At 37.8% G+C, this 24,916-nt stretch overlaps 1 protein-coding gene across 4 annotated transcripts in view; it reads left to right on the forward strand.

Annotated features, from left to right (window-relative positions):
* kif26ba (kinesin family member 26Ba) overlaps positions 1 to 24,916 on the forward strand; it is a 95,026-nt gene that overhangs the window by 51,689 nt on the left and 18,421 nt on the right. For 3 of the 4 annotated variants that reach the window (XM_084097508.1, XM_084097509.1, XM_084097510.1), the window contains one exon: positions 12,682 to 12,865. In XM_084097508.1, the coding sequence (XP_083953634.1) occupies positions 12,682 to 12,865 (184 nt within the window). Of the gene's footprint in view, positions 1 to 7,457; positions 7,938 to 12,681; positions 12,866 to 24,916 lie in introns of those variants that run through there. The other variant, XM_084097511.1, reaches the window with a different exon arrangement.

Genomic DNA, 24,916 nt, shown 5'->3' on the forward strand with positions numbered 1-24,916 from the left:
AATTAACTCCTGATCCAATCCATTTAGCTGTGAGAGGATGTGAGCGATCACTTAAAGTGTGTCACAAAGCAGTGACAAGTGGACATCAGGGCTTATAATGACCCCTACATAAATTATAAATGCAGGCTGAAGCCAGAGATGATTATGAGCTCTTTCTGCGCCATAACAGAAATTGAGTTGAACACGTCCAATGTAATATTCAGAATAATGGTCATTTAGGCTTTTCATTTGGGTGATTTTTAATCTTTTACAGTACATTTGGTCCCAAACTGGAATATTTGTTTCCATTCTACTAAATTTAACGATTAGGTCTTATATTTACAGATAAATTAGCATTGATTCTGCTATAGAGGACAATTAGAGCATGCTCCCATGATTAATTGATACAGTTTGACTCACCAGGCCAGCCGTACGCACATCAGGACCTTTAGGACCCTGTGATTAGTATCTAACTCTTGGAGTTAGTATCTAACAAGCTAAGCCAAATGACATGCTTAAGCATAGAGGTTAATAATATAACAGGCCTGGAGTCAGCCATTGATGAGAGCTGCAATAATTTTGATGATAATCATGGTAATTACTATCAGCATCATCACTCAGAGGCATGAAATTGACCTCTAGAGATCAGTGAAGGCCTTTATTGAAGATAAGAGCCTGCAGCTCCATTTGCTGATCTGATTAAATGTAAATAGAGGGAGAGTATGCCTACAATTCCCACAATTCCATTACACTGCCAGTGGCTACTGTAGCTCAGAATAAAGGGAACCACAGCCAAAACTCTCCACCCACATATTATGGCTTTGTTCCAAAGATTAGTGAGCTGTTCTACATAGACAACTGACTTCTAAGGCAGCATTCTAACTGATATGGAACTTTATAAGACATCATCTACATCTACATGGGCAAAACGTCTGTGCAACTTACTGTGTATATATATGTATGTTAAATTATATATATATATATATATATATATTTTTTTTTTTTTAAATATGGTATCATAGGACAGTCTTTGTGATGGTAATATGCCTATAATGCCTTAAAATTCTATCTATGTAGTCAGCTCTCTAGGTTTTGGCACAAATTTTATGACTATTGAACGTTGAGAAATTTGTTGTTCAATTACAGCAACCCCTCGCCTCCCTGTCCCATGTTTCCTGCCCTGGCTGACATTATTAATTTTGGAGGGCACCCTGGAGCCAGTGAAGCAGAGAATCTTTGGTACTATAAATGGATACACAGACCCTTTGGTCTCAATTGAGTCTGATGTTCTTCTACACTCCAGAACTAGAATATTATGTAGAATATTCTCAACACAAATATTCAGTGACCTGATAAAGCAGTTGTTTTCTGTAATATTTAATGCATGTTAAGTCAATGTAAAGTTCAAATTGACCCTATTTACATCTGAAATGTATGAACACCAAATGGCTATTTAAGCATAATTTTAGGCTACTTTTGTAGGTAATGCAGTTTTTCCAAAAAGTTAAATTGTCAATATTTAACAGTAATTATCACTCTGAAATGTGTCGCTTTATAATAATATTGATCAATATTATACTGACAATATTAACAACATAATATTGATCATTCCAGAATGCTGACACATCTAATAATTTTCCGTATGGTCCTATTCAGAAATATGAGGATTGGGTATCAGAACCATGTTGTTTCATTCCTGCATTTGTCCTTTAACGTCTGAGTCACACAATATGACCATCAGTCAGTCCCTTTTTCAGCTGTTAACTAGCGTCACCATAGTAACAGCAGGTTCTACACTGGCGTGTTCTTCAGTCTTCAGTTAGCAGTAACAGATCTGGCCTTCAGGAGGCTTAGCTCACCTCAGCACCACTTGGTTATGCGTTTTATGTCTTGTTTTAAGGCCAAAAACCATTCAGATTTCCTTGTAGGCTTTTTAGCTCAACAGGAACAGCCTGTTTTACTTTCAAGTGACATATTTCACTGTGAAATGAGTGAAACAGACATTTTATTACCTCTACAGAGGCAGCAAGTCTGTGCACCTCCTCTGATTGGGCTTAGAATTTTATTTTATAATGAATTTTAAATGATACGCTTTTTTATTATTTAAATATTTTATTATTATTTTTGATATTATTATATTAAATAATTAATTATAAATTGTTTATGTTTTATTAAAGTTAATCATTTTATTTTTTATATTAGGCCTATATATTACACTACTGTATATTTTATAAGATTTTGAATAATTTTTATTTATTTATATATTGCCGCATTTTAGACAAATAATGAGTTTTCTTTCACGTCTTCTTGCTCTTGAACGGAGAAATTCACACAAAACTGTCAACATTTTAAAAATGTAAAATAGCATTCCCCGTCATCACAATGAATGGAAAATGCGATCGACTCATTTTGAGGCACTGGTTATGATTTATGGGGAATATACTTTTTTTTTTTTTTACCATTATAGGGTGGTTGTGCACACACACTACCGACACACATTTATGTTCCAACACTATGTAAAAGTGAATTTTGCATAATAGGTCCCCTTTTAAAGTGACAGCAGCCTAATATTCCTGCTGCTGCCTGTGTTTTTAATCTCAATCAAACAACAAAAGACAAAGAAAAAATCCCTCACTGCTCTTGACTGAATATCTTTTGTAACCTACAGTAATTAAGGATTAGGTTGTTTGTTGTTGTTGTTTTTAATTTTTTTTTATAAAAGATGGCCATGCATAAGACCAGCATGTTCTAAAAAAGTAAATAGATTGGTACATCATTCTATTCTATTCTATTCTATTCTATTCTATTCTATTCTATTCTATTCTATTCTATTCTATTCTATTCTAGTATGCACAGTATTCTATTCTATTCTATTCTATTCTATTCTATTCTATTCTATTCTATTATGCACAGTATTCTATTCTATTCTATTCTATTCTATTCTATTCTATTCTATTCTATTCTATTCTATTCTATTCTAGTATGCACAGTATTCTATTCTATTCTATTCTATTCTATTCTATTCTATTCTATTCTATTCTATTCTATTCTAGTCTAGTATGCGCAATAGGTGAAATATGTTGCCCTGCTCAATAAGTATAGACCGATCGGGCTGTTTCTTTGGCCTTCCACTGCCATGGCTTTGCCTATGCTGACTCACTAAGGCAGCATTCCGATTCAAAGCTCCGTTCATTCCGCTCTATTTTTTGCTTGAGCGGTCTCAGCCTCTGTGGTTTGTTTGATGATCCAGTGAAGAAGCAGCTTGACTGTCTGGGAGAACCTTATCTGCAGAAACAGCCTCCGAGCACTGTACAATCTCACAGGTCAGAATTGTGGGGATTTATATGGGTCCAACTCCTCTGGTTATGCTCTATTTTAGCATCTTCATCCTCTTGACAGTGAAATATCTTCACGTAATATAGACTATTTTACATGCAATTTGCTGATTATTTGTCTTTTATATGAGCGTATAAGAATAAGAACTTTAATCATATAGGATATGAACAAATGAATGGCACAGATTTGTAATGAAAGACAAACTTTAAACCATCATGACATACTAGAACTGTTTTACAGCACACTAATGGGTTTATTTTTTAAGTACTACAGCAGCAAAGCCAGCGAGGAGAGAGCTATGGGGGGAAATAAAATCATTTTATAGTTAAAAATATGTTTGGGAGAAGTCATTTCTCATGGGATTGCTCTGATTAACCCTTGGTTTAATCTGAGCAGGCTGACGTTAGACCCCAAAATAAATTCTTCTCAGCCCCGTCAATTAACTCATAATGGCTCATTAGGCATTCCAGATACTAACTAAAGTAAACAGCTTCATTAGCAGCAGATCTGTTGAAATCTGAAAACTGTGGCATCGTTTGGCAAAGGGGCTCTGCGGAAAGATTAATAAATTAGTGATTAATTTTCAAACCAGGCCCAAAACCTAAACCATGTAAGAAGTATGCATACAAAAGAGGCTGAGAGATAGTGCCAGTCAAGCTTTTAATGAGTGAGGCGTTTAATTAGAATCCCGGGGCTATGGAGTTCTGCTAATTTAAATATGAATAACCATTGCGAGTTATGTTAGCTACAGCTTAAGTCTGAAGGAATCAGCAGCATGCTGATTATTTTGCATCTGTTCATGTTTTTGGCTAATTTTGCCCACAACCCCTTGCACTATATGGAAAAGAAAAGTGCAGATTCTGGAATTCTGGAAATGCAATTCTGAATGAATGAATTTAAAGACAATGAATTGCAACCTATAAAAGTCATATTCAACAATTAAAAAACATTTTCAGATATATATATTTTAAATACATTTCAAAATATAAAAAATGGCCCAAAATAAATAGCAAATATATTTACATAAATACATTTTTTAACATTGCTTATATTTTCTAATATACACTACCATTAAAATATTGTGGCTGGTCATTTTTTTAATTGTTTTTTTAAAGAAGTCTCTTATGCTCACCAAGCATTTATTTGATCAACAATAAAGCAAAAATCATATTATATTCTAAAATCTAATTTATTCTTCTGATGGCAAGAATTCCATTGCTATTCCAAATTCAGCCACAGTCTTAAACTCCAAACTCAAAAGTATGAACTTTCCCATTACTAACAAGCCAGACAGCAACATAGTGTCGGCCCAGATCCGGCCCATATCTGGTACGCGTTAAATCCACATGTAGCAGATGTGGCCCGAATCTGGGCCGACACTAAGTCAAACTGTTCATCCACTGAAAACCCATTTTAATTGTTCTACTTAATGAGGCTTATCGGCAAAAACGCCCATATATATGTATCTGCTACCTGTTTATCTCTCCTCCCCGCTCACTCTCATTATGCAAGCGAATCCCCTTTAATCTGCACCATATGGGAAGAAGCTGACTAATTATAAGCGATATGTAACAGACATTTGCGTTGTGTATGATGTTGAAGATTTAGGGTGTGCGATATAGCAGTGGGAACGCTATGGCCTGCCTCTTTCATGCTCTATGTTTGGGGTTGAATCTCTATGCGGCGGCTCTGCAGCTGTGGATCAGAGCAGGATGTATGAAAAGTGACAGGGAAATTAGACAACAGCCCCTCTGACACAAAGCACCGGCAGAACACGACTGCAGGTTGAATCGGGCTGCAGGCTTTTTTTTTTTTTCAGTGCCGCAGCAGTGAAACAGTGTCACCCAGAAATGTCTAAGGATGTTCTGAGTCCTTTGGAGATGAAGGTTGTTTTAAGGACAATAGGGAAGTTCAGCTCGGTATTCAGTGTTTCTGGCTACATAGAGAGCTGATGTTCATACGGACATTATTAGCCTACTGGGTAGGTCTGACCCGGTGGATTACTCACTTTGTGCTTTGGCTTAACATGATCTAAACGTGATCTTTTGTGTCTTCTCAGTCTTCTGTAGAATTTCTGACTTCAGTGTCTTTCTGTAGTATTATTATGAAACAGAGACCTATTAGAATGCTGTTTTTAAAGGAATAACTCATGCCAAAATTAACATTCTGGCCCTGTTTACACCAATGTGTTTTGGTCGATCGGATCACAAGTTGATGAGGGATACGCATTCCCGTTTACACCTGGTGTTTTAATCCATCTTTATTGTCCACTTTCAACAACTTCTGCCCTGATTTCTTCGAGGGGAGGGTCTATGGGCAGGTAAATGTATGGACTTTTTTAGATCTTTCGATCTAATGGACGAAATAAGCTCACACAATTTATAAAAGAACGTGGCTGGAGATGACGGAAAACATACGGAGAGCATCAGCTTTCTTTTCTGCTCTGACAGCCGCAAGACCACGCCAAACGTGGCGAGTGAGTGTTAGAAATCAGGAATGGTGAGAGAATATTGTGCTTGGTACGTTTTTTATCTTCCATCCAAACTTGGGTCTTTAGCCGAAAACGTTTAAATCCCGACTGGCTAGCGCGCTTCCCATAATGTTTAAGCATTTGGTCAATAGGCATAGAGTAGGTGGCCTTTTGTGGCTGTTCGAATGCATTCGACCACATGAACGTTTACACTATGAAAGCAATCCGGTCGGATGTGTTTTCGACTACCTCTGGAAGTGATCGAAAGTGGACAAACTCAAAATGTTTTAGACCCCATTTACACCTGTTTTTAGTGTCATTCACATGTGATCCGAAAAATGCACCTTAATACCAGGTGTAAACAGGGCCTCAGTCATCTCTTACTCACTCTCATGTCATTCAAAACCTTTCGTTCTTCCATGGAACACAAAAGAAGATTTTTGGAGAATGTTTCTGTTTATACAATGAAAGTCCTTGTTTGTGTTATGCAAAAGAAAGAAAGTCATACAGGTTTGGAACCACATGAGATTAGTAAATAATGACAGTATTTTCATTTTTGTCTGAACTATCCCTTTAAATCACAAGGCACGTAGAACCAGTGACATTACTGGCATTAAATCCAATGTAATGCATCTTGAGGTGGCAAGTCTGAATATGTGCAAGCGTGAATTCATTTTAGAGTACAATACAATTTAGAGGGATCTGTTATCAGAGGTAACTGTCTAAGTTATGCATTTCAGAAATGTACATATACAAAATCACAGTTAGCTAAAAATGTATTTAAACAATGTTACAGTATAATTTAAGGCAGAAACAATGAGCTCATTGAAGTAATGAATACTTGTTTGTTAACAAATTATTATGACATTTAGAAAAATGTAGCACTGGTGCATGTTGATTAAGAGTATAGGATAAATATAGGACAAAAGTCATATTGACTGTTTTTATGGTCCTTTTTGGTCCTTTTTGAAGAACTATAGAACTTCAACAAATGTATTGACCTGAATGCACTGACACTATTGGATGAAAACTGAACTGAGCTGGATGATGACATCACTGTTTTCTGCAGAGCTGCTGTATAGATGAAAGGAACCAATTTAATTATTTATGATCTTTACAACAAGTCAAGTGACCTTTATTTATATATCGCTTTTTACAATACAGATTGTTTCAAAGCAGCTTTACAGTGATAACAGGAAAATAATGCAACAAAGTGTGTTTCGGCCGTACAGCAGATCTAGATACATACAACAGTGGATGATTATAATTCAGGCAGTATTACAGGTCAGAAGTCAGATTGGATTGGAACATTCAGAATATTATCCAGTTCCATGTGCTTGAAGATCGGAGTCACTGGTAGTCAGTCAGATTCTGACTGTATTATCCCCTCTAAGAACATTGGACACGTATTCTGGTGTCATTTAGTTTGCGGCCACTGCTGTCTGATTTTCTGCAACAGTATAGAAAGTGAGTGCAGAGGTGCCAGAGCTCTGGGTCCAACTTTACTGTTGCCTGTGGTGTTGAAAAGAAATCCTTGGAGAAGTGTGAGGTATGTTACAGATGGAGAGAGTGAGAGAGAGTGAGAGAGAGAGAGAGAGAGAGAGAGAGAGAGAGAACAAGACTGTTGCAGAGATTGAATAGAAGACATTATCAGCTGAGCACAGGGGCTGAGAGGCGGCAATGTGATGTTGTTCCTGTCGGTGTCTTTCCTGCATCCTGTTTGGATGTTCTTAGCTGGTCTCGCTTCATCTGGAGCCTGGACATTATTTCCTGGTCAATGTAATCAGAGGAATAAGCCAAACAGAGACATGGAGGAGAGAAACTGAGAAAGAAGTGTGAGGGAGAGGAAGAGAAGGGCAATGAACGAGAGAGAGAGAGACATGGGATTGGAGAGACGGAGCGTAGGCAGTCGGGAGTGCTCAGGTGTGGGAATTAAGCTATCTGCTCGCTGCCGAGGAATCGCTTCGATCTGCTGCGGATACATTAAAGGAGGGACTCTTAACATTATCTACCAACCACATAAACCACAACATGGAGAACTAATGGATTCATGATGAGCTGTCAAACTCCACATTCAATCTGGTGGATACTTGTTTAAGAGGGAAACAAAACTGGACAATTAGGGGTCCTCGGCCTCCTAAATGATGGACAGGTGAGAAACAAGTCATCTTTTTCTCTAGCCTCACTGGACATAAATGTCCTACTAGTGCTGTCTGCCAATGTGAGCATTACTATGCAGTTTGCTCAAATAATACAATCAGATAATACAATTCTCTTACATTTTTGTCTCAACAATCTCATTGCATTCAATCCATTGTTGTGTTGTTTAACATGCTATTGGTAGATAAATAGTTAATTTTAAAGAGATTTGTTTGGAGCTAGTTTGGTGTATAGATTTATAAGGACTTACTTCAGTTAGGTTTCGACTACTCAATGTATCTTTATGTAAGTCTATATAGTAGAGTTATGTAAAAACAAAACTCAAGGTTAAGGTTTAAAACGGACATAAGGCCCGTTCACACCAAGGTCGGTAACTATAACTATTCTAATTATTCTAACAATATCATTGGAATCACTTTCATTATGATTTTTTTTTTTCCAGCTGTATAAATAAAAGCATCAGCAGCCAATCAGAATCCATCTGACTTTAAAGAGCTTGATAAAAGTGGCTTATAATAAACAGAACGTTATTGTGCGTTTGTGTGGATGCTAATATACTTATTGTTATAGTTTTTCTTCTTGGTGTGAGCAAGCCTTTAATTAAGTAAAATGTACATTAGCAACCATATAGCAATGCCTCCGTAACCACCCTGAAAGCCTCAGCAATGCCATAGCAATGTGTGGACAACCAGAAGACCATGGCAGCTGTATGGCAATGCCCTGGCAACCACCCAGAACATTCTAGAAACACCATAGCAACATGCTGACTACCAGAAGACCTTAGCAGCTGTATGACAATACCCTGGCAACCACACAGAACACCCTTGCAACACCCTAGCAACACCATAGCAATGTGCTGACAACCAGAAGACTGTAGCAGCTGAATGGCAATGCCCTGGCAACCATCCAGAACATGCTAGCAACACCATAGCAACATGCTGACTACCAGAAGACCATAGCAGCTGTATGGCAATACCCTGGCAACCACACAAAACACCCTAGCAACACCCTAGCAACATCATTGCAACGTGCTGACTACCAGAAGACAACAGCAGCTGTACAGTATGGCAATGCCCGGCAACCACCCAGAACCCTGAAAACCTTAGCAATGCCACAACAACATGCTGACAACCAGAAGACCAAAGCAACTGTTTGGCAATTACCTGGCAACCACCCAGTACACCCTAGCAACACTATAGCAATGTGATGACAACCAGAAGCATAGCGATGTGCTGACAACCAGAAGACAACTATACGACAATACCCTAGCAACCACCCAGAACATCATAGAAGACCATAGTAACGTGCTGACAAACAGAAGACCATAGCAGCTGAATGGCAATACCCTGGCAACCACCCAGAACACCCTAGCAACACCATAGTAACATGCTGACAACCAGAAGACCATAGCAAATGTATGGTAATGCCCTGAAAACAACTAGAACACCCTAGCATCATGGCAGCATATTTTGTTCATTTTATGTAGTTATATTTTTGACTAAGCTTTAATTTAATGGCTAGGTCATTTTATTTTGTGTTTATATATTACGTTATGTGCTTATATGCCAGTTAAGATGGCTTAAGGTGTATGTATGTTGTACTTTTGTGGAGATGATGATGATGAGGAGAGATGTTGTCTGTTTCCTAAATTGGAATGTTCCTCTAAGAAGCTATTTAAAGAAATCTCATTAACGCCTCTGCAAAATAACACAATCTCGGCTACGTTCGGTTCAAGCCAATTCAAGCAAAGTGTCCACTTCATTTTCATCCAGTTTCTCTGTTTACATGTTTTGGCTTTTAACAAGAATAATTTCCATCTATTCTCTTCAGGCCTTTCTCAGGCAGGTAACAACGAACTGTACACTGTTTATTTCTGTAGGACAAGAGGGCTCAAATTAGAAGCATATGGCAGAGACAACAGTTTGCATCAGACTTTATGAGACCATGATTGTCAGCTCATTAAGGTTTTGGTCAGTATGTTCGTTAAAAGTGTGTGTGAGAGAGAAAACTGTTTTCCTGACATTAATGAGTGTCACAATAATTACCTCGCTTTGCACTTCACACAACGCCTTGGAGCTCAGCCATGTACTTCGTCACAACCCTTTAGGGGCTACACACAAGTTTTACACACAAACAAACATTCCCCTGACAATGCATCCAGGTGATAATCTGTCTCATTTCTGAGGAAGTTTCCTCTTTCTGTTGGCATCCAAAGTGCTGATGATTTCATAGCTAGCACAGTAACTGTATCTCCAGACCTGATTTATACACAAACACTGAGTGTTATTATTACTTCCAGCTATATTTTCACCATCTCTTATCTGCCAGGATGTTTATTATTTTTACCTCATTTTTTCCCCTTACAGTAACCACTTCGCTCCACTCCTCTCAACAGAAATTTGATCAGGTCGCAAAATATTTTCTTTGCTTTATCAAATACTGCAGCACGTCTAAACCACAGCGCTCAATTTCTTCTACGATAGCCAAAGGCTGAAGGTGTATTTTTTTTTATATGATGTGAAGTGATTTTAGTGCTGGGAGACCTTAAAACGTGAGCTATTTTTCTCTTCTGCCTGTATCTTTGACTTTGAATAGATTTGCACAGTTTTGCAAAGGTGGAGAACTTCAAAATGAATGATTGTGCCTCAAGGTACTATAACACAAAGTGAACAAACTGGCATTTTCCTTTTGCTAATCTGAGAAAATAAGACTCACACATCTTCTGGATCCTTTGGGAGAGAGTTTGCAATGCCTTTGGACGTCTGCGTTGAAGTTTGGGGAGCAGAACTGTCCTTTCGTTTTGTGTGCAATGTCTATTACCTTACTTGCTCTGTACAGTTGATTAACGCATCACTGCCAGACGAACCACCAAGACCTTTAAAACATGCACCCAAACACAAGAGACCAGCCTAATTGTCTTCCCTGCTGAAAAAAACTGCTTGGACCAGCATGAATTTCAAGGCGAATTTACAACCCCATTATGAAAATATTTGTACCCTGAGGAGACTCTGAACCATTTGGAGTTGGGAACACATTTGTCTATATATCTATAAATTCTTTAGAGGCAAGCAAACATAAATCATGAGATATCTTACCTAAACATGGCCTCTCAGATAAGATATATTTGGCCTGGAACAAATGAATACATTAGGGGCTGAAAAACCTTTTTTTTAAACCTTTTTTAGGTCCCCAACTACAGTTTTTTCACATGCCATATTTTCAGATCACCACTCTCTTCATCCCTGCGGCAAAACCCTCATGTGTTTTCATGTTTGACCACTTGAGGTTATTTTAGTTTTGTAAACTGCAATTTCAGCCTCCATCATCTGAACCCAGATCCAGTGGGAGTCTAAATGAGGCTGTGATAAGCTTCTGCACAGATATGTTTGGTCAGGTGAAAATGCTGAACTGATCGATACTCTTCTAAGAGCCAATTGAAACGGTCTCTAACAGGCTGCGAGACCACGGTTAGAATCAATCGACCCTCACTTCTCCTGATCTCAATATCTCTTCAAACACTAATACACAAGAATTTCACCTGATGTCCACAGGTTTGGACATCAGGTACAATCATTGTGGATCAACATATTTACTTTGGTTGCCACTGTGCATGTGATTTCTTGATGCACTGAGAACTGAGTTACAATTTGGACCCCATTTGTAAATACAGTGTTGAGGTTAATAGGTGGCCAGTTTTATGGCCAAACAGATATAATTCTGAAATGTCTTACTCATCCACAACTTAAAAGCAATTAAAATCCCATTTGCCTATACCAGGAGTAAGGAGACCATTCCCGACTTTGGGAGCTTTGCCCCACATTCTGCAAGACGTAGTGTCCCGCATTTCAATTAGGCTCTGTATTTTTTTCTTCCCTGAAATTACAATAACACAAATAAGAAATATAATACTAAAATTTGATTGGCGGTTAAAAATTAATTTGCGCAGCCATCATGTTTTAGACATGCATAGAGAGGGATATTTCACTGATGACAACTGGACGTGGCAAAGTATCTATCTATCTATCTATCTATCTATCTATCTATCTATCTATCTATCTATCTATCTATCTATCTATCTATCTATCTATCTATCTATCTATCTATCTATCTATCTATCTATCTATCTATCTATCTATCTATCTATCTATCTATCTATCTGTCTATCTGTCTGTCTGTCTGTCTGTCTGTCTGTCTCTGTCTGTCTATCAGTTTATTTTAGAACAACAACTTAACTTTTACTTGAATACATAAAAATACACTCCTGTACTGTACTTTTCATTTTTTTCTCATTCTCTCTCTCTGTTGTTCTCTCCTGAGGAAGTAAGGTCAGATCCTGCATGCTATCCGTGAGCACTCAGCAGTAAAAGAATGCTGGAAATGCTGTTGTAATGGCATTGAAGACCTTGCAGATGTCTCTTTTCTCTTCTGATTGGCTGTGACTTGCATGTATTGAGCAGTTAATAATTCACAAATCTTCATCAGAGTGTTCTGAGATAGACACTAGAAATGTACTGAAAAACATAAACTGTACCGCTTTGCTTGATTGCTCACAAAATCAATTTAGGTCTGCATTGTTACATCTGAACGTTCCAAGCTGTATTTTATTTGAAATACAAAACACTTCTTTGAGCAAACAAAAACTTGGAATCAATGTAAACAGTCGAGAGATCGCAGTGTTTGTACATGCATACACATCTGCTCTAGTTTTAACTCGGCTTGTGTTTATTTATCCACAGGGCTGCCCAGAAATTGAATCTGTCTTCCAAGAAGAAGAAGCAGCGTCCTGCGCCCCCAGTGGCATGTGATCCACCCCTCTTTCCCACCAACTTCAGTGGCATCCTGCAGGTGTCTCCACCCCCCGCTCCCCCCTGCCTCTTACGGGCAGTCAACAAAGTCAAAGACACTCCCGGCATGGGCAAGGTAGGATCTGTAATAATATATCAAAAAGGTCTGCATTTAGCTCTAGTTATTTTATTAGTCTTTTCTCTTGTTGGTTAAGTGTGTTTTTCACCAACATATGAATGCGTTTGCAAGATAAACAGATTCATTTCAACACCTTATCAGTGCTTAGAGAAACTTGTTTTTAATCTTTAACATTAGGCTACCAATGCCTCACAATTGTATATCAACATCTCATCCTTTGGACCAACTATAGTTTGCCATAAATTTTCACTTCATTGTCCGGTTTTAAAATTGCTGTCCTGCTACCAGGAGTGGGGTTCAAACCCACAAGGACATTTGTTCATTGGATCTTAAAACCAACACCTTCACCACTCAGTCATCCTGGTTGTTTAGATGTAATATTTCCAGACTCAGAGCATTCATTTGTCTCCTTAACTGCTGTTTAAGTTCTGATGAGATGGGTAGGACTGGAGTGTTCATGGTGTGTGATGGTATGTAGTTTCAAGGTGCATTTAAAGCATTCAAGGTGAGCCCGTTAACTAAAAAAAAAACCCCCACCAAGGACATAATCAAATGAGCAACAGAAGTGAGGCAAAACAGGCACATTTTAATATTACTAAATGCGAAAATGTTCCTTTTTGTGTGAACTATATCTTTTCTCTGAACAAACTAAAAGTGCCTTCAGTCTAAATTTTGTGACACAGGCATCAGAAAACAGAGATGGCTGAGAAATGTAAGCATCAGATGTGTGCTTTGGCAGCACATGAGAACATACTGGGCGGATGCGAAAGATTTTTGCCTGCAGAATGCATGCAGAGATCACAGGTGAAAGTGTTCTGTTCAGGAGAGATGCAGTTGAGGAGCAGTTTAACATTCATGAACGTAGGCCTTTGATCTTACATTCTACATTATTGCACTGACTTCTCACCTGGCTGGTTCACAAGTCACTTTGTAATACTAAAAAACCCTTTGTTCTTCAGAATCACTTTGAGAAACTGGCTTGTTGGTAACGCAACCACATACAGCAGGATTACTATGATGTAATTTAAAATTTACAATCTACCAGGAGTGGGGCTCAAACCCACGAGGACATTTGTCCATTGGCTCTTAAGTCCAACACCTTAACCTCTCGGCCATCCTGGTTGCTTTGTGATGCTAACACTTTAAGAAACCAGTTTGTTAATTCTTGCTAGAATAGATCATTGTTACCAGGAGTGGGGTTTGAACCCACGAGGACATTTGTCCATTGAATCTTAAGCCCAACGCCTTTACCACTCGGCCATCCTGGTCGCTTTGAGGTTGTTGTAGATGCCGAAAATGCTCCTTTGATATACATTCAAATTTATCTCATTTTCATAATATTAAGCAACACTCTTCAACTAATTCTTGCTAGAATAGATGATTGTTACCAGGAGTGGGGTTTGAACCCACGAGGACATTTGTCCATTGGATCTTAAGTCCAACGCCTTAACCACTCGGCCATCCTGGTCGCTTTGAGATTGTTGTAGATGGCAAAAATGCTCCTTTGATATACATTCAAATTTATCTCATCTTCATAATATTAAGCAACACTCTTCAACTAATTCTTGCTAGAATAGATGATTGTTACCAGGAGTGGGGTTTGAACCCACGAGGACATTTGTCCATTGGATCTTAAGTCCAACGCCTTAACCACTCGGCCATCCTGGTCGCTTTGAGGTTGTTGTAGATGCCGAAAATGCTCCTTTGATATACATTCAAATTTATCTCATCTTCATAATATTAAGCAACAGTCTTCAACTAATTCTTGCTAGAATAGATCATTGTTACCAGGAGTGGGGTTTGAACCCACGAGGACATTTGTCCATTGGATCTTAAGTCCAACGCCTTAACCACTCGGCCATCCTGGTCGCTTTGAAGTTGTTGTAGATGCCGAAAATGCTCCTTTGATATACATTCAAATTTATCTCATTTTCATAATATTAAGCAACATTCTTCAACTAATTCTTGCTAGAATAGATGATTGTTACCAGGAGTGGGGTTTGAACCCACGAGGACATTTGTCCATTGGATCTTAAGTCCAACGCCTTAACCACTCGGCCATCCTGGTCGCTTTGAGGTTGTTGTAGATGCCGAAAATGCTCCTTTGATATACATTCAAATTTATCTCATCTTCATAATATTAAACAACATTCTTGAACTAATTCTTGCTAGAATAGATGATTGTTACCAGGAGTGGGGTTTGAACCCACAAGGACATTTGTCCATTGGATCTTAAGTCCAACGCCTTAACCACTCGGCCATCCTGGTCGCTTTGAGGTTGTTGTAGATGCCGAAAATGCTCCTTTGATATACATTCAAATTTATCTCATCTTCATAATATTAAGCAACATTCTTGAACTAATTCTTGCTAGAATAGATGATTGTTACCAGGAGTGGGGTTTGAACCCACAAGGACATTTGTCCATTGGATCTTAAGTCCAACGCCTTAACCACTCGGCCATCCTGGTCGCTTTGAGATTGTTGTAGATGCCAAAAATGCTCCTTTGATATACATTCAAATTTATCTCATCTTCATAATATTAAGCAACACTCTTCAACTAATTCTTGCTAGAATAGATGATTGTTACCAGGAGTGGGGTTTGAACCCACGAGGACATTTGTCCATTGGATCTTAAGTCCAACGCCTTAACCACTCGGCCATCCTGGTCGCTTTGAGATTGTTGTAGATGCCGAAAATGCTCCTTTGATATACATTAAAATTTATCTCATCTTCATAATATTAAGCAACAGTCTTCAACTAATTCTTGCTAGAATAGATGATTGTTACCAGGAGTGGGGTTTGAACCCACGAGGACATTTGTCCATTAGATCTTAAGTCCAACGCCTTAACTACTCGGCCATCCTGGTCGCTTTGAAGTTGTTGTAGATGCCGAAAATGCTCCTTTGATATACATTCAAATTTATCTCATTTTCATAATATTAAGCAACATTCTTCAACTAATTCTTGCTAGAATAGATGATTGTTACCAGGAGTGGGGTTTGAACCCACGAGGACATTTGTCCATTGGATCTTAAGTCCAACGCCTTAACCACTCGGCCATCCTGGTCGCTTTGATGTTGTTGTAGATGCCTAAAATGCTCCTTTGATATACATTCAAATTTATCTCATCTTCATAATATTAAGCAACAGTCTTCAACTAATTCTTGCTAGAATAGATCATTGTTACCAGGAGTGGGGTTTGAACCCACGAGGACATTTGTCCATTGGATCTTAAGTCCAACGCCTTAACCACTCGGCCATCCTGGTCACTTTTTGCGGTTGTTGTAGATACCGAAAATGCTCCTTTGAGATACATTCAAATTTATCTCATTTTCATAATATTAAGCAACATTCTTCAGCTAATTCTTGCTAGAATAGATGATTGTTACCAGGAGTGGGGTTTGAACCCACGAGGACATTTGTCCATTGGATCTTAAGTCCAACGCCTTAACCACTCGGCCATCCTGGTCGCTTTGAGGTTGTTGTAGATGCCGAAAATGCTCCTTTGAGATACATTCAAATTTATCTCATTTTCATAATATTAAGCAACATTCTTCAGCTAATTCTTGCTAGAATAGATGATTGTTACCAGGAGTGGGGTTTGAACCCACGAGGACATTTGTCCATTGGATCTTAAGTCCAACGCCTTAACCACTCGGCCATCCTGGTCGCTTTGAGGTTGTTGTAGATGCCGAAAATGCTCCTTTGATATACATTCAAATTTATCTCATCTTCATAATATTAAGCAACAGTCTTCAACTAATTCTTGCTAGAATAGATGATTGTTACCAGGAGTGGGGTTTGAACCCACGAGGACATTTGTCCATTGGATCTTAAGTCCAACGCCTTAACCACTCGGCCATCCTGGTCGCTTTGAGGTTGTTGTAGATGCCGAAAATGCTCCTTTGATATACATTCAAATTTATCTCATCTTCATAATATTAAGCAACAGTCTTCAACTAATTCTTGCTAGAATAGATTATTGTTACCAGGAGTGGGGTTTGAACCCACGAGGACATTTGTCCATTGGATCTCTCGGCCATCCTGGTCGCACTGCAATGCTTGAACCCCCTTTATTCTTTCTACAGGTGCTTCACAGCCAGTTTGAGAAAATGGTTTGTTGGTAAATGCAACCACAAATTCATAATGATCTACCAGGAGTGGGGTTTGAACCCACGAGGACATTTGTCCATTGTAATACTAAAAATACACAAGTCACTTTGTAATACTAAAAAAACCCTTGTTCACTCAACCCCTCAAATCACTTTGAGAAACTGGTTTGTTGGTAACGCAGCCACATACAGCAGGATTACTATGATGTAATTCAAAGTTTACAAGCTACTAGGAGTGGGGAGCATTCAAATTTATCTCATCTTCATAATATTAAGCAACATTCTTGAACTAATTCTTGCTAGAATAGATCATTGTTACCAGGAGTGGGGTTTGAACCCACGAAGACATTTGTCCATTGGATCTTAAGTCCAACGCCTTAACCACTCGGCCATCCTGGTCCTTCTGTGATGCTAACAACCACTTTGAAATAATACAACCACTTTGTTTTTAGTAACACAACCACATACAGCTGCATTACTATAATGTAATTTAAAATTCACAGTGATCTACCAGGAGTGGAGTTTGTCCATTGGATCTTAAGTCCAACACCTTAACCACTCGGCCATCCTGGTTACAACATTGGGTTCTTTGTTTCGAGCCATGTTTCAAGTGGCTGATTTTGCTAGTCTCATATGTACATTTCAGATCAGTAAACCATTCAGTTGAATCACTAGTAAACCAGCATCATTATACAGTGCAAAAGCAATTTCAGTACCCTCAACCAAACATAATGGAAAGTCTTCAGCCCCCTGTCACTCTGTCCTGTCTTTACCGCCGCCTTCCTTTATTAATTTACATGCTCAGTCAGCACACTGTTCGCATCACTGATTTCTCTGACAGTTTGTTGTTTTTCTATTTGAAACCACCCTAGTAAGCTCTTGCGCGGAAAGAATCTGTCAAACGCATGCATTGGTACGAGCGCTGACAGTGGAGAAGCCCCTCATGGTGAAAGTTGATCCTGATCTTCAGCGCATCGCAGGGAAACCAGCATATCTGGCATTCCTCTCAGACACAAGAGGATGGGGGACATTCATCTGTGTTTGGACTCAGTCTGTGCCGATTTGGGTCACGATATCTAGTGCTGGCCCCTCCCAAAAAAATCTCAGAGGCAATCATATGGCTGTGGGTTTGTCGAATGTGGATGTTTCTGTTAAGCAAAATTATGAATTTTGGAAGCAGATTTTGAGAGACGAATAATTAACCACTAGGTGGGTTGTTATTGAGAACTTTCGGTGAGTCCACACAGTCATCTCGCATTGGAACAGCTTGAGTTCATCTGTAAACAACACCCACATTTAGGCTGCATGTTGTGCGGTGTGCTGGCGAACTAAAAATGAACCATTCTCCAGCCGACCGGAACATAAGCAGGATGGTGGGCAATGCAAATTCTGGCATTTACAGCAGAGAAATGTCACCTTTCTCAAGGGACAGGGCTGCAACAGTGGCCTTTGGATAGAAGAACATTGTGAGATAAGATATTGATGGATGTAGCTGCTCTATACTGCTGCTTTTGTGACACCCACAAGTGATCGACTTTGAGATAGAGATGAAAGACACAGATATATCATTCATATTTGCTCTGAATAGAACTAATTAAGTAAAAACACTATCTAAAAATGTGCTTTGCACTCATGCAAATTTACATGTGACATTATTCTACTACGATGATGTGAATATATAGGAATTCATTAAAAAATTCAGTTTGTGTATGAATGATGTCATCACCCCTTCATCTCTAGCCCAGCAGTTTTGCCCCAATTCACACAGTGATCATGATTTGCACCATCAGGCATGTGGCTCCCAGAGTGAGTTTTATGACAATGTGATGAGATTAAATACCAAAGGCATCTCCATCATCTGCATAATGATAAAGCAATTAGTGGTGACTTTCAAACACTTCTAGGAGCTCCTGAGTAAATTTGTACGTGTATCCATCAAATAGAACAGACTAAAGCTGTCCATTGTAAGTCTCCCTTTTCCTATCTCCTGTTTCTTCATCACTGAGACTCTCTCCATCTTCCGTCTACTCTAGAACGTTGGTGGTTTATAGGAACACTTTAAAGTTTAAACCCTAACGCACAAAATAATTAATTGGTTTGTGTAGAGCCAACTGAAATGAAACGAATATATGAATAATATAAATATTTAGAACTTTCTTTTTCTTTTGAGTTCACAAAACAGGCATATTTTAAGTAATCTGACTTGTTTATTTGTTTTGAGTTTTATGAACTTGTTTCTTTTAATTTAACTTAATCAAACTTAAATTTAACTGAAACTGGGCTGGGATTTCTATTTCCTAGCATGCTTTGCCATGACACTCAAAAGGCAGAGTAAATGCTAAAATTAAGTATTATATAATGTTTTTTTTTTGTTTGTTTGTTTTGCAAGATTAATGTTAAGTGGTGTTTAATGTTTTGTTATTCTAGTTTAGACGAGTTAATTATATTGTTTTTTTGTAGGGTTACCATCATGGTGACGAGTGGACCTTGAGCTTAGTTTGAGAACCGATAAATGTTAAATGTTTTATGTTGCTGTCCTCATTCAGAAAGTGCCATGCTATGCTAATTTTATCAAATCATTGTGTAACCAATTAACAAGGTATCATTTACTGAATTAGCTAGTTAAATCTGACCAGGTTTCCACTACTAAACATATTTAAGTTGAGACTACATGATCATTTTAAGTTAAATATTTGAATTAGCTTACTCAATCAGTTAAGAGCAATTAAAAGGTATGTGTACAAAATAAAAATATGCAAGATCTGCTTACTTAAACTTTACTTAACTTAAAAAAGTTTTTGTATATGATTACCTCAAATTTTTTGAGCTCTGCCAACTTATTCGGGTTTACAGTGAATTCTGCGAGTTTGGCAGATTCATCAATCACCCTTTTTCCAAAGTGTATCTGACTTTGGAAAAAAATGACATTCAGTAGCTAATTAAATTTTTAACAGCCCTTTTCTAAAATTAAGGTGTTAAAGAAAACATCTTACGGGCATTATGGAGTGAGCAGAGCACATGGGAATTCAATAGTCTGAAATATTCATCCCGGTATGCCTGTGATCATTTAACACATCAGTTTACACTGCAAGAAGATATATCTAAGAAGAAATGTCTTTTTAATTAAGCTTTGTAGACCCTGCCTGGAAGACAGCAGATTAAAGAGTGATATAAAGACTTGTTCTGCTATTATCTATCTATTGTAATGGACATATCAACTTCAGGCTTATTGATTCCATATAGTAATCCGAGGGGATCTCAGCCCACTATAAAATATGAAACTTGCTTTCTCTGTACAGCTACAAGCACATATAAGCTGGATAAGATCTGTGCATCACAGGTCCATACTTCAAATGCCATGATATAAATCACATCAGTCGTTGAAATGAAAAGTGTTCAAATGAAATTTCATCGTGGCATTTTTTCAAACCTCTCCTGTAAATATCAGGGAATAAAGCATAGCATATGTAGAAACAAAATCAATTTAATAAGCAACTCTAGCCTAAGTAAGGACTAGGCTCATAAGTATGCAGCCTTCCGTTTGAGAACTGATAAGGCACCCATTAACCGCTCTGATTTAGTTCAATGCATTCATCAGACTGATTCAAAGATGTAACTCGTCTTTTAGAACTATGCTCACTCTGTATATTTATAATTTACTCATACGAATCTGTTGTGCGTGATTCTGACTGCTCTGATCGTGCAGTATGCTTTTGATTCACTAAAAAGAACCGGCTCATAATTTGTTCATCAATCTGACTACACTGGTTGCACCTAATGTTTTTGATTCACTAAAAAGAACCAACTCATAAGAGTCATTTGTTTGTGAATCAAATAGACTTGATTGCATTGTTTGTTTGTGCACTTGTGCCGCACCATGTGCAACTGAAGAACATGCAAGCATGCTCTTCAAGCAAAAACAAGTTCACATATGCACTAAAATCACATTGGGATCCTCTGCTTAAAGGTAATAGTAAAGATTTCCAGACAGCAACATAGTGTCGGCCCAGGTACACGCATTTGTTACACGTGGATTCCACACGGCCCAGATGTAGGCCGGATCTATGCCGACACTATGTTGCTGTCGGGGTTGTCAATGAAAGTGAAAAAAAAAAAACTCTTGCATTATTTGTTTGCCTAGGTTATGTCACTATGATTTGGTAGTTTGTCATCTAATGCCATGTCCAATACTTTTTGGGCCATAAAATACGGTCTGAATCAATTGACATGAATTAATTTGTGTGCAATGCAAAATAACTATATGTATTATTTATTTATTTTTATATACAAACGCAACTATTCTACAAAATCTATGGGGTTTCAGAAATATTATAAAATGCAAAATACAAAATAAATGTGATGTTTTGATGTAATGATGAGAACTAGTGAGCACCACTGAGTGAGTATGTGGGCTTGGCTCCTGTTCCAGTGTTCTTAAAGACCTTTAAGAACCCAGAATAGAGCATCTCCTTTCATTAGTCCTGCTGCTCTATCCAAACTGCTCTCACCCACAAAAGCTGTGAGAGCTCATAGGGAGACCACCTCCTCCGTCGCCATCCTGCCGCATATGCTGGCTAATGATCCCCCCTACTGTGATCTTATCCCTGCTTCTGAAAATCAGAGGCTCAATGCATCCAATGGGTTGCAAATCACCAAACAGAAGAAATTCTATTTGTGGTAATGGGCTTAAGAGATGCTAGACGTACAGTAAGTAAACAAACCTGGAAGGATTGGTTATACGGAACAGAAAGAGACATGACTCTTTGTAGCGCAGGGACTGGGTGTAGAATAGGGTTTCATTAAATTCTGTCTGCCAGCACGTTATTAGATCTGAGCCAGTTTGAAGCTATTGGTTGAGACTTATCACTGTGGCTCAGAGAGGAGCTTTACCTCAAATGTAGACTCTATAAACTTGTATAGATAAGTCGTACTGTATACAACTCCTGATGTACCATTGCTAGAAATGCTGCCACATCTCTGGTGGATTAAAGAAATGACATATGAAATGACAGTATCATTACGGCGTCAATGGTCAGCTGCATTCCTTTTTTCCCAGAGCTGTCCTGATTTGTGTGCACATATTCAGCAGGAGAGAAGTGTTGTGTGTGATGTGTTCTCAACAATGCACCTCATGCATAATTCAGGTGGAATATGCAAAAACTGTAGGCAGGGTTCTTTTTGCTATTAAATGACACCAGGATGAAATATTTAACGCACTGTAATGACATTTCTGGAAGGCTGTTCCCAGGAAAGGCAAAGTTTCCTGCTTCTCCAATATTTCCTTGGAGAAATGACCTAGCAATCTCATGTGTCTTCTTTATGCCCAATACACATTTTTCTTCCCGAAGAAAGATGATCAATCGTGACAGTTTCTGTGGTCGTGGCTCCTAAACAGTGGTCCTATGTCATACAGTGAGAGAGGTTCAAAGACGCCCATTGCGACCAAAGATAGCCTGCGATAATTTTCTAACAGTGTCAGAAATTTAACATGATCATCTCACAGTGTGTTTGCTGCTACGACCTACGTATACCAACTAACCAATAAAACATGAAATGGTGTATTGATCAAAAATGGTGTATTGATCAACTTGACATGGCGTTAGAACTTAAAACTACTTATCTCAAGCTCCATTTGCAAAATAGCCATGATGACATTTCATTCTTCTATACTAACTTTCTACAGTCTACATACATGTACCCAAGTTTATTAGATCCATGTCGAACAGTGTGATTTGTATTATCAGATTGTATAGGATTGCCGAAATCACAGTCAATAGCAGGCATTAGAGTTTCAGAAGATATCTCAACTGTGCTCAGATTTTCCAAAATACCAAAGTTTACAATCAAAAGGAAAAAAAAATCAGTATTAACTATTTCATAATTTTTTTTTCAAAATCATTTTTTTTATTTTTTATTAATTAAATACATTTATTTTCAGTTGTATTCTGTTTTTGCATGTCAAAATGAATCTTATTTTTTCAGTTTATTTCTACTATGGAATTTTAGGATGTTTAAAATAAATAGTTGATATTTAAATGACAATCCATGATAATCGCACATTAGTAGACTCGTAGCTTCTGTCATAAAAGTCTCATCTGCATTGTTTTGTTGTTTTTCTTAAAAAGGCATATTTCTAAAAAGTTATTTTGTTGCATCAATATACATTAATTATTGTGCAATGCAAAAAAAAATTGTGCAATTCAAAATAATTATACACATTATTTAGTGTATTATTATTAATATAATTTCTATACAGAATCAACTATTATACACATCATCTGTGAGGTTTCAAATAATGTGAAATGAAAAATACAAAATAAATGTAAATTGAAATCTTCTTTTCAGTAAGGAAATGAAAGAGCAACTAAATTTATCTTTTGTTCTGATTTAAGAATTGGAAATTGTCATTTAATGTATTGATCTCAGTGGAATCCACTTGAACAAATATAGGATTATTTCTCCTTTCCAGAGGCAATATCAAGGAAATCTCCTTATGATGGCTCTCAGATCTATTATTGATCCTTAAATTAGAAAAAATAAGTCTTGAGAGATGCTGGTTTTTATTATCTTAGTGTACTTAAACATTCATCTAAAGACGCACCAATAAATACAATGCCTAAAACAAATAGATGCCGGAATGACTGATACTCTAGAGAAGCAATTTTCTCCTGCGTTATCAAAATGTCTATCAATGTAGTGATGATGGTATTACAGTTGCTAATCCATATGGCGTCGAGATTGGATTTCTACGGTAATTATGTCTGCAGCTTTGAATTCGGCTTTGCATTGAGAACACAAAATGAGCTGCTGTACTGTTCTAGGGTCAGACAAATCTGTTGTTTGAATATGTGCTTAACCTGATATTTAATCTTGAATGCTTTGATTTCACTAATTACGTTTCACAGCATGACAGATGTTATAACTGCCCCTTGGGCTGCTGCATGACCACAATTCCATAACAGGCAAGGGCTCAGAAAGAAAGCGTATTAGTCACAGTTTATAGAGTACCAGAGAGCGTTTCCTTTGGGAGGCATTTATAAATGGGATGATGCATTCAATAGGTCAGCTGTTTGTTTAGCATAGTGAATATGTGTAGTCCAGTTATTTGAAGGCATTTCATAATGAACTGTTCAGCCTAGAAGGAAGCAAGGATGCGTTAAATTGATCAAAAGTGACAGTAAAGACATAACAACAGATTTCTGTTTCAAATTAATCTTCTTTTGAACGTCCTGTTTATCAAAGAGTCCTAAAAATATCAAGCAGGACAACTGTTTTCAACTTTGATGATGCAGTCTTGGTGTCCACGTATAACCATTGTGTCTAGACTTTAGATGGGCTTTCAGTGTCACTGAGTTTGAGTTGGAAAGGAAGACAATATTTATCTCCTGTCTTTCTGCATGCCTCCAACAATCCCTTGTGTGTTCTACTCCACTAATCTGTAATTACATTCAGTCAATGATGGTTTCACTGAGCACACTTGCAAACGGGACATTAGGTGTTTATCATATACATGTATGTGATACATGAAGGGAACATACATTACAGGCTATATTAGATGGTGCATTGAATCATTTAAACCACATTTTTTCAAAGAACAAGTTAAAAAGTAACTAGTAAATGTTCAGCTATTAGATTCATATAACATTTGGTGGACGTGCAATCCGTTCGTTCAGATAGGGGTGAATTCAGGTTGACTGGGACACATTTTCCCAGTCATCTCTATGGCAAAAAGTGTCCTGAATTCACCCCTATATAATTTCACTGGATATACCACTTTTTTTGTAGACTGTGCACACTCTCATTGGATTCATATTCAATCTCTATAATTTAGAGAAACTTAGAGTAAATTTAATTTTCCTAAACGAAACTTCAGCTGAAGTTACTTGGCGTACCTTTTCCTTAGTCTTGCTACTGCATTTCGTAGCATTACTGAGA

This window comes from Abramis brama (assembly GCF_963993115.1).
Source record: "Abramis brama genome assembly, chromosome: 21".
Taxonomy (NCBI): domain Eukaryota; kingdom Metazoa; phylum Chordata; class Actinopteri; order Cypriniformes; family Leuciscidae; genus Abramis; species Abramis brama.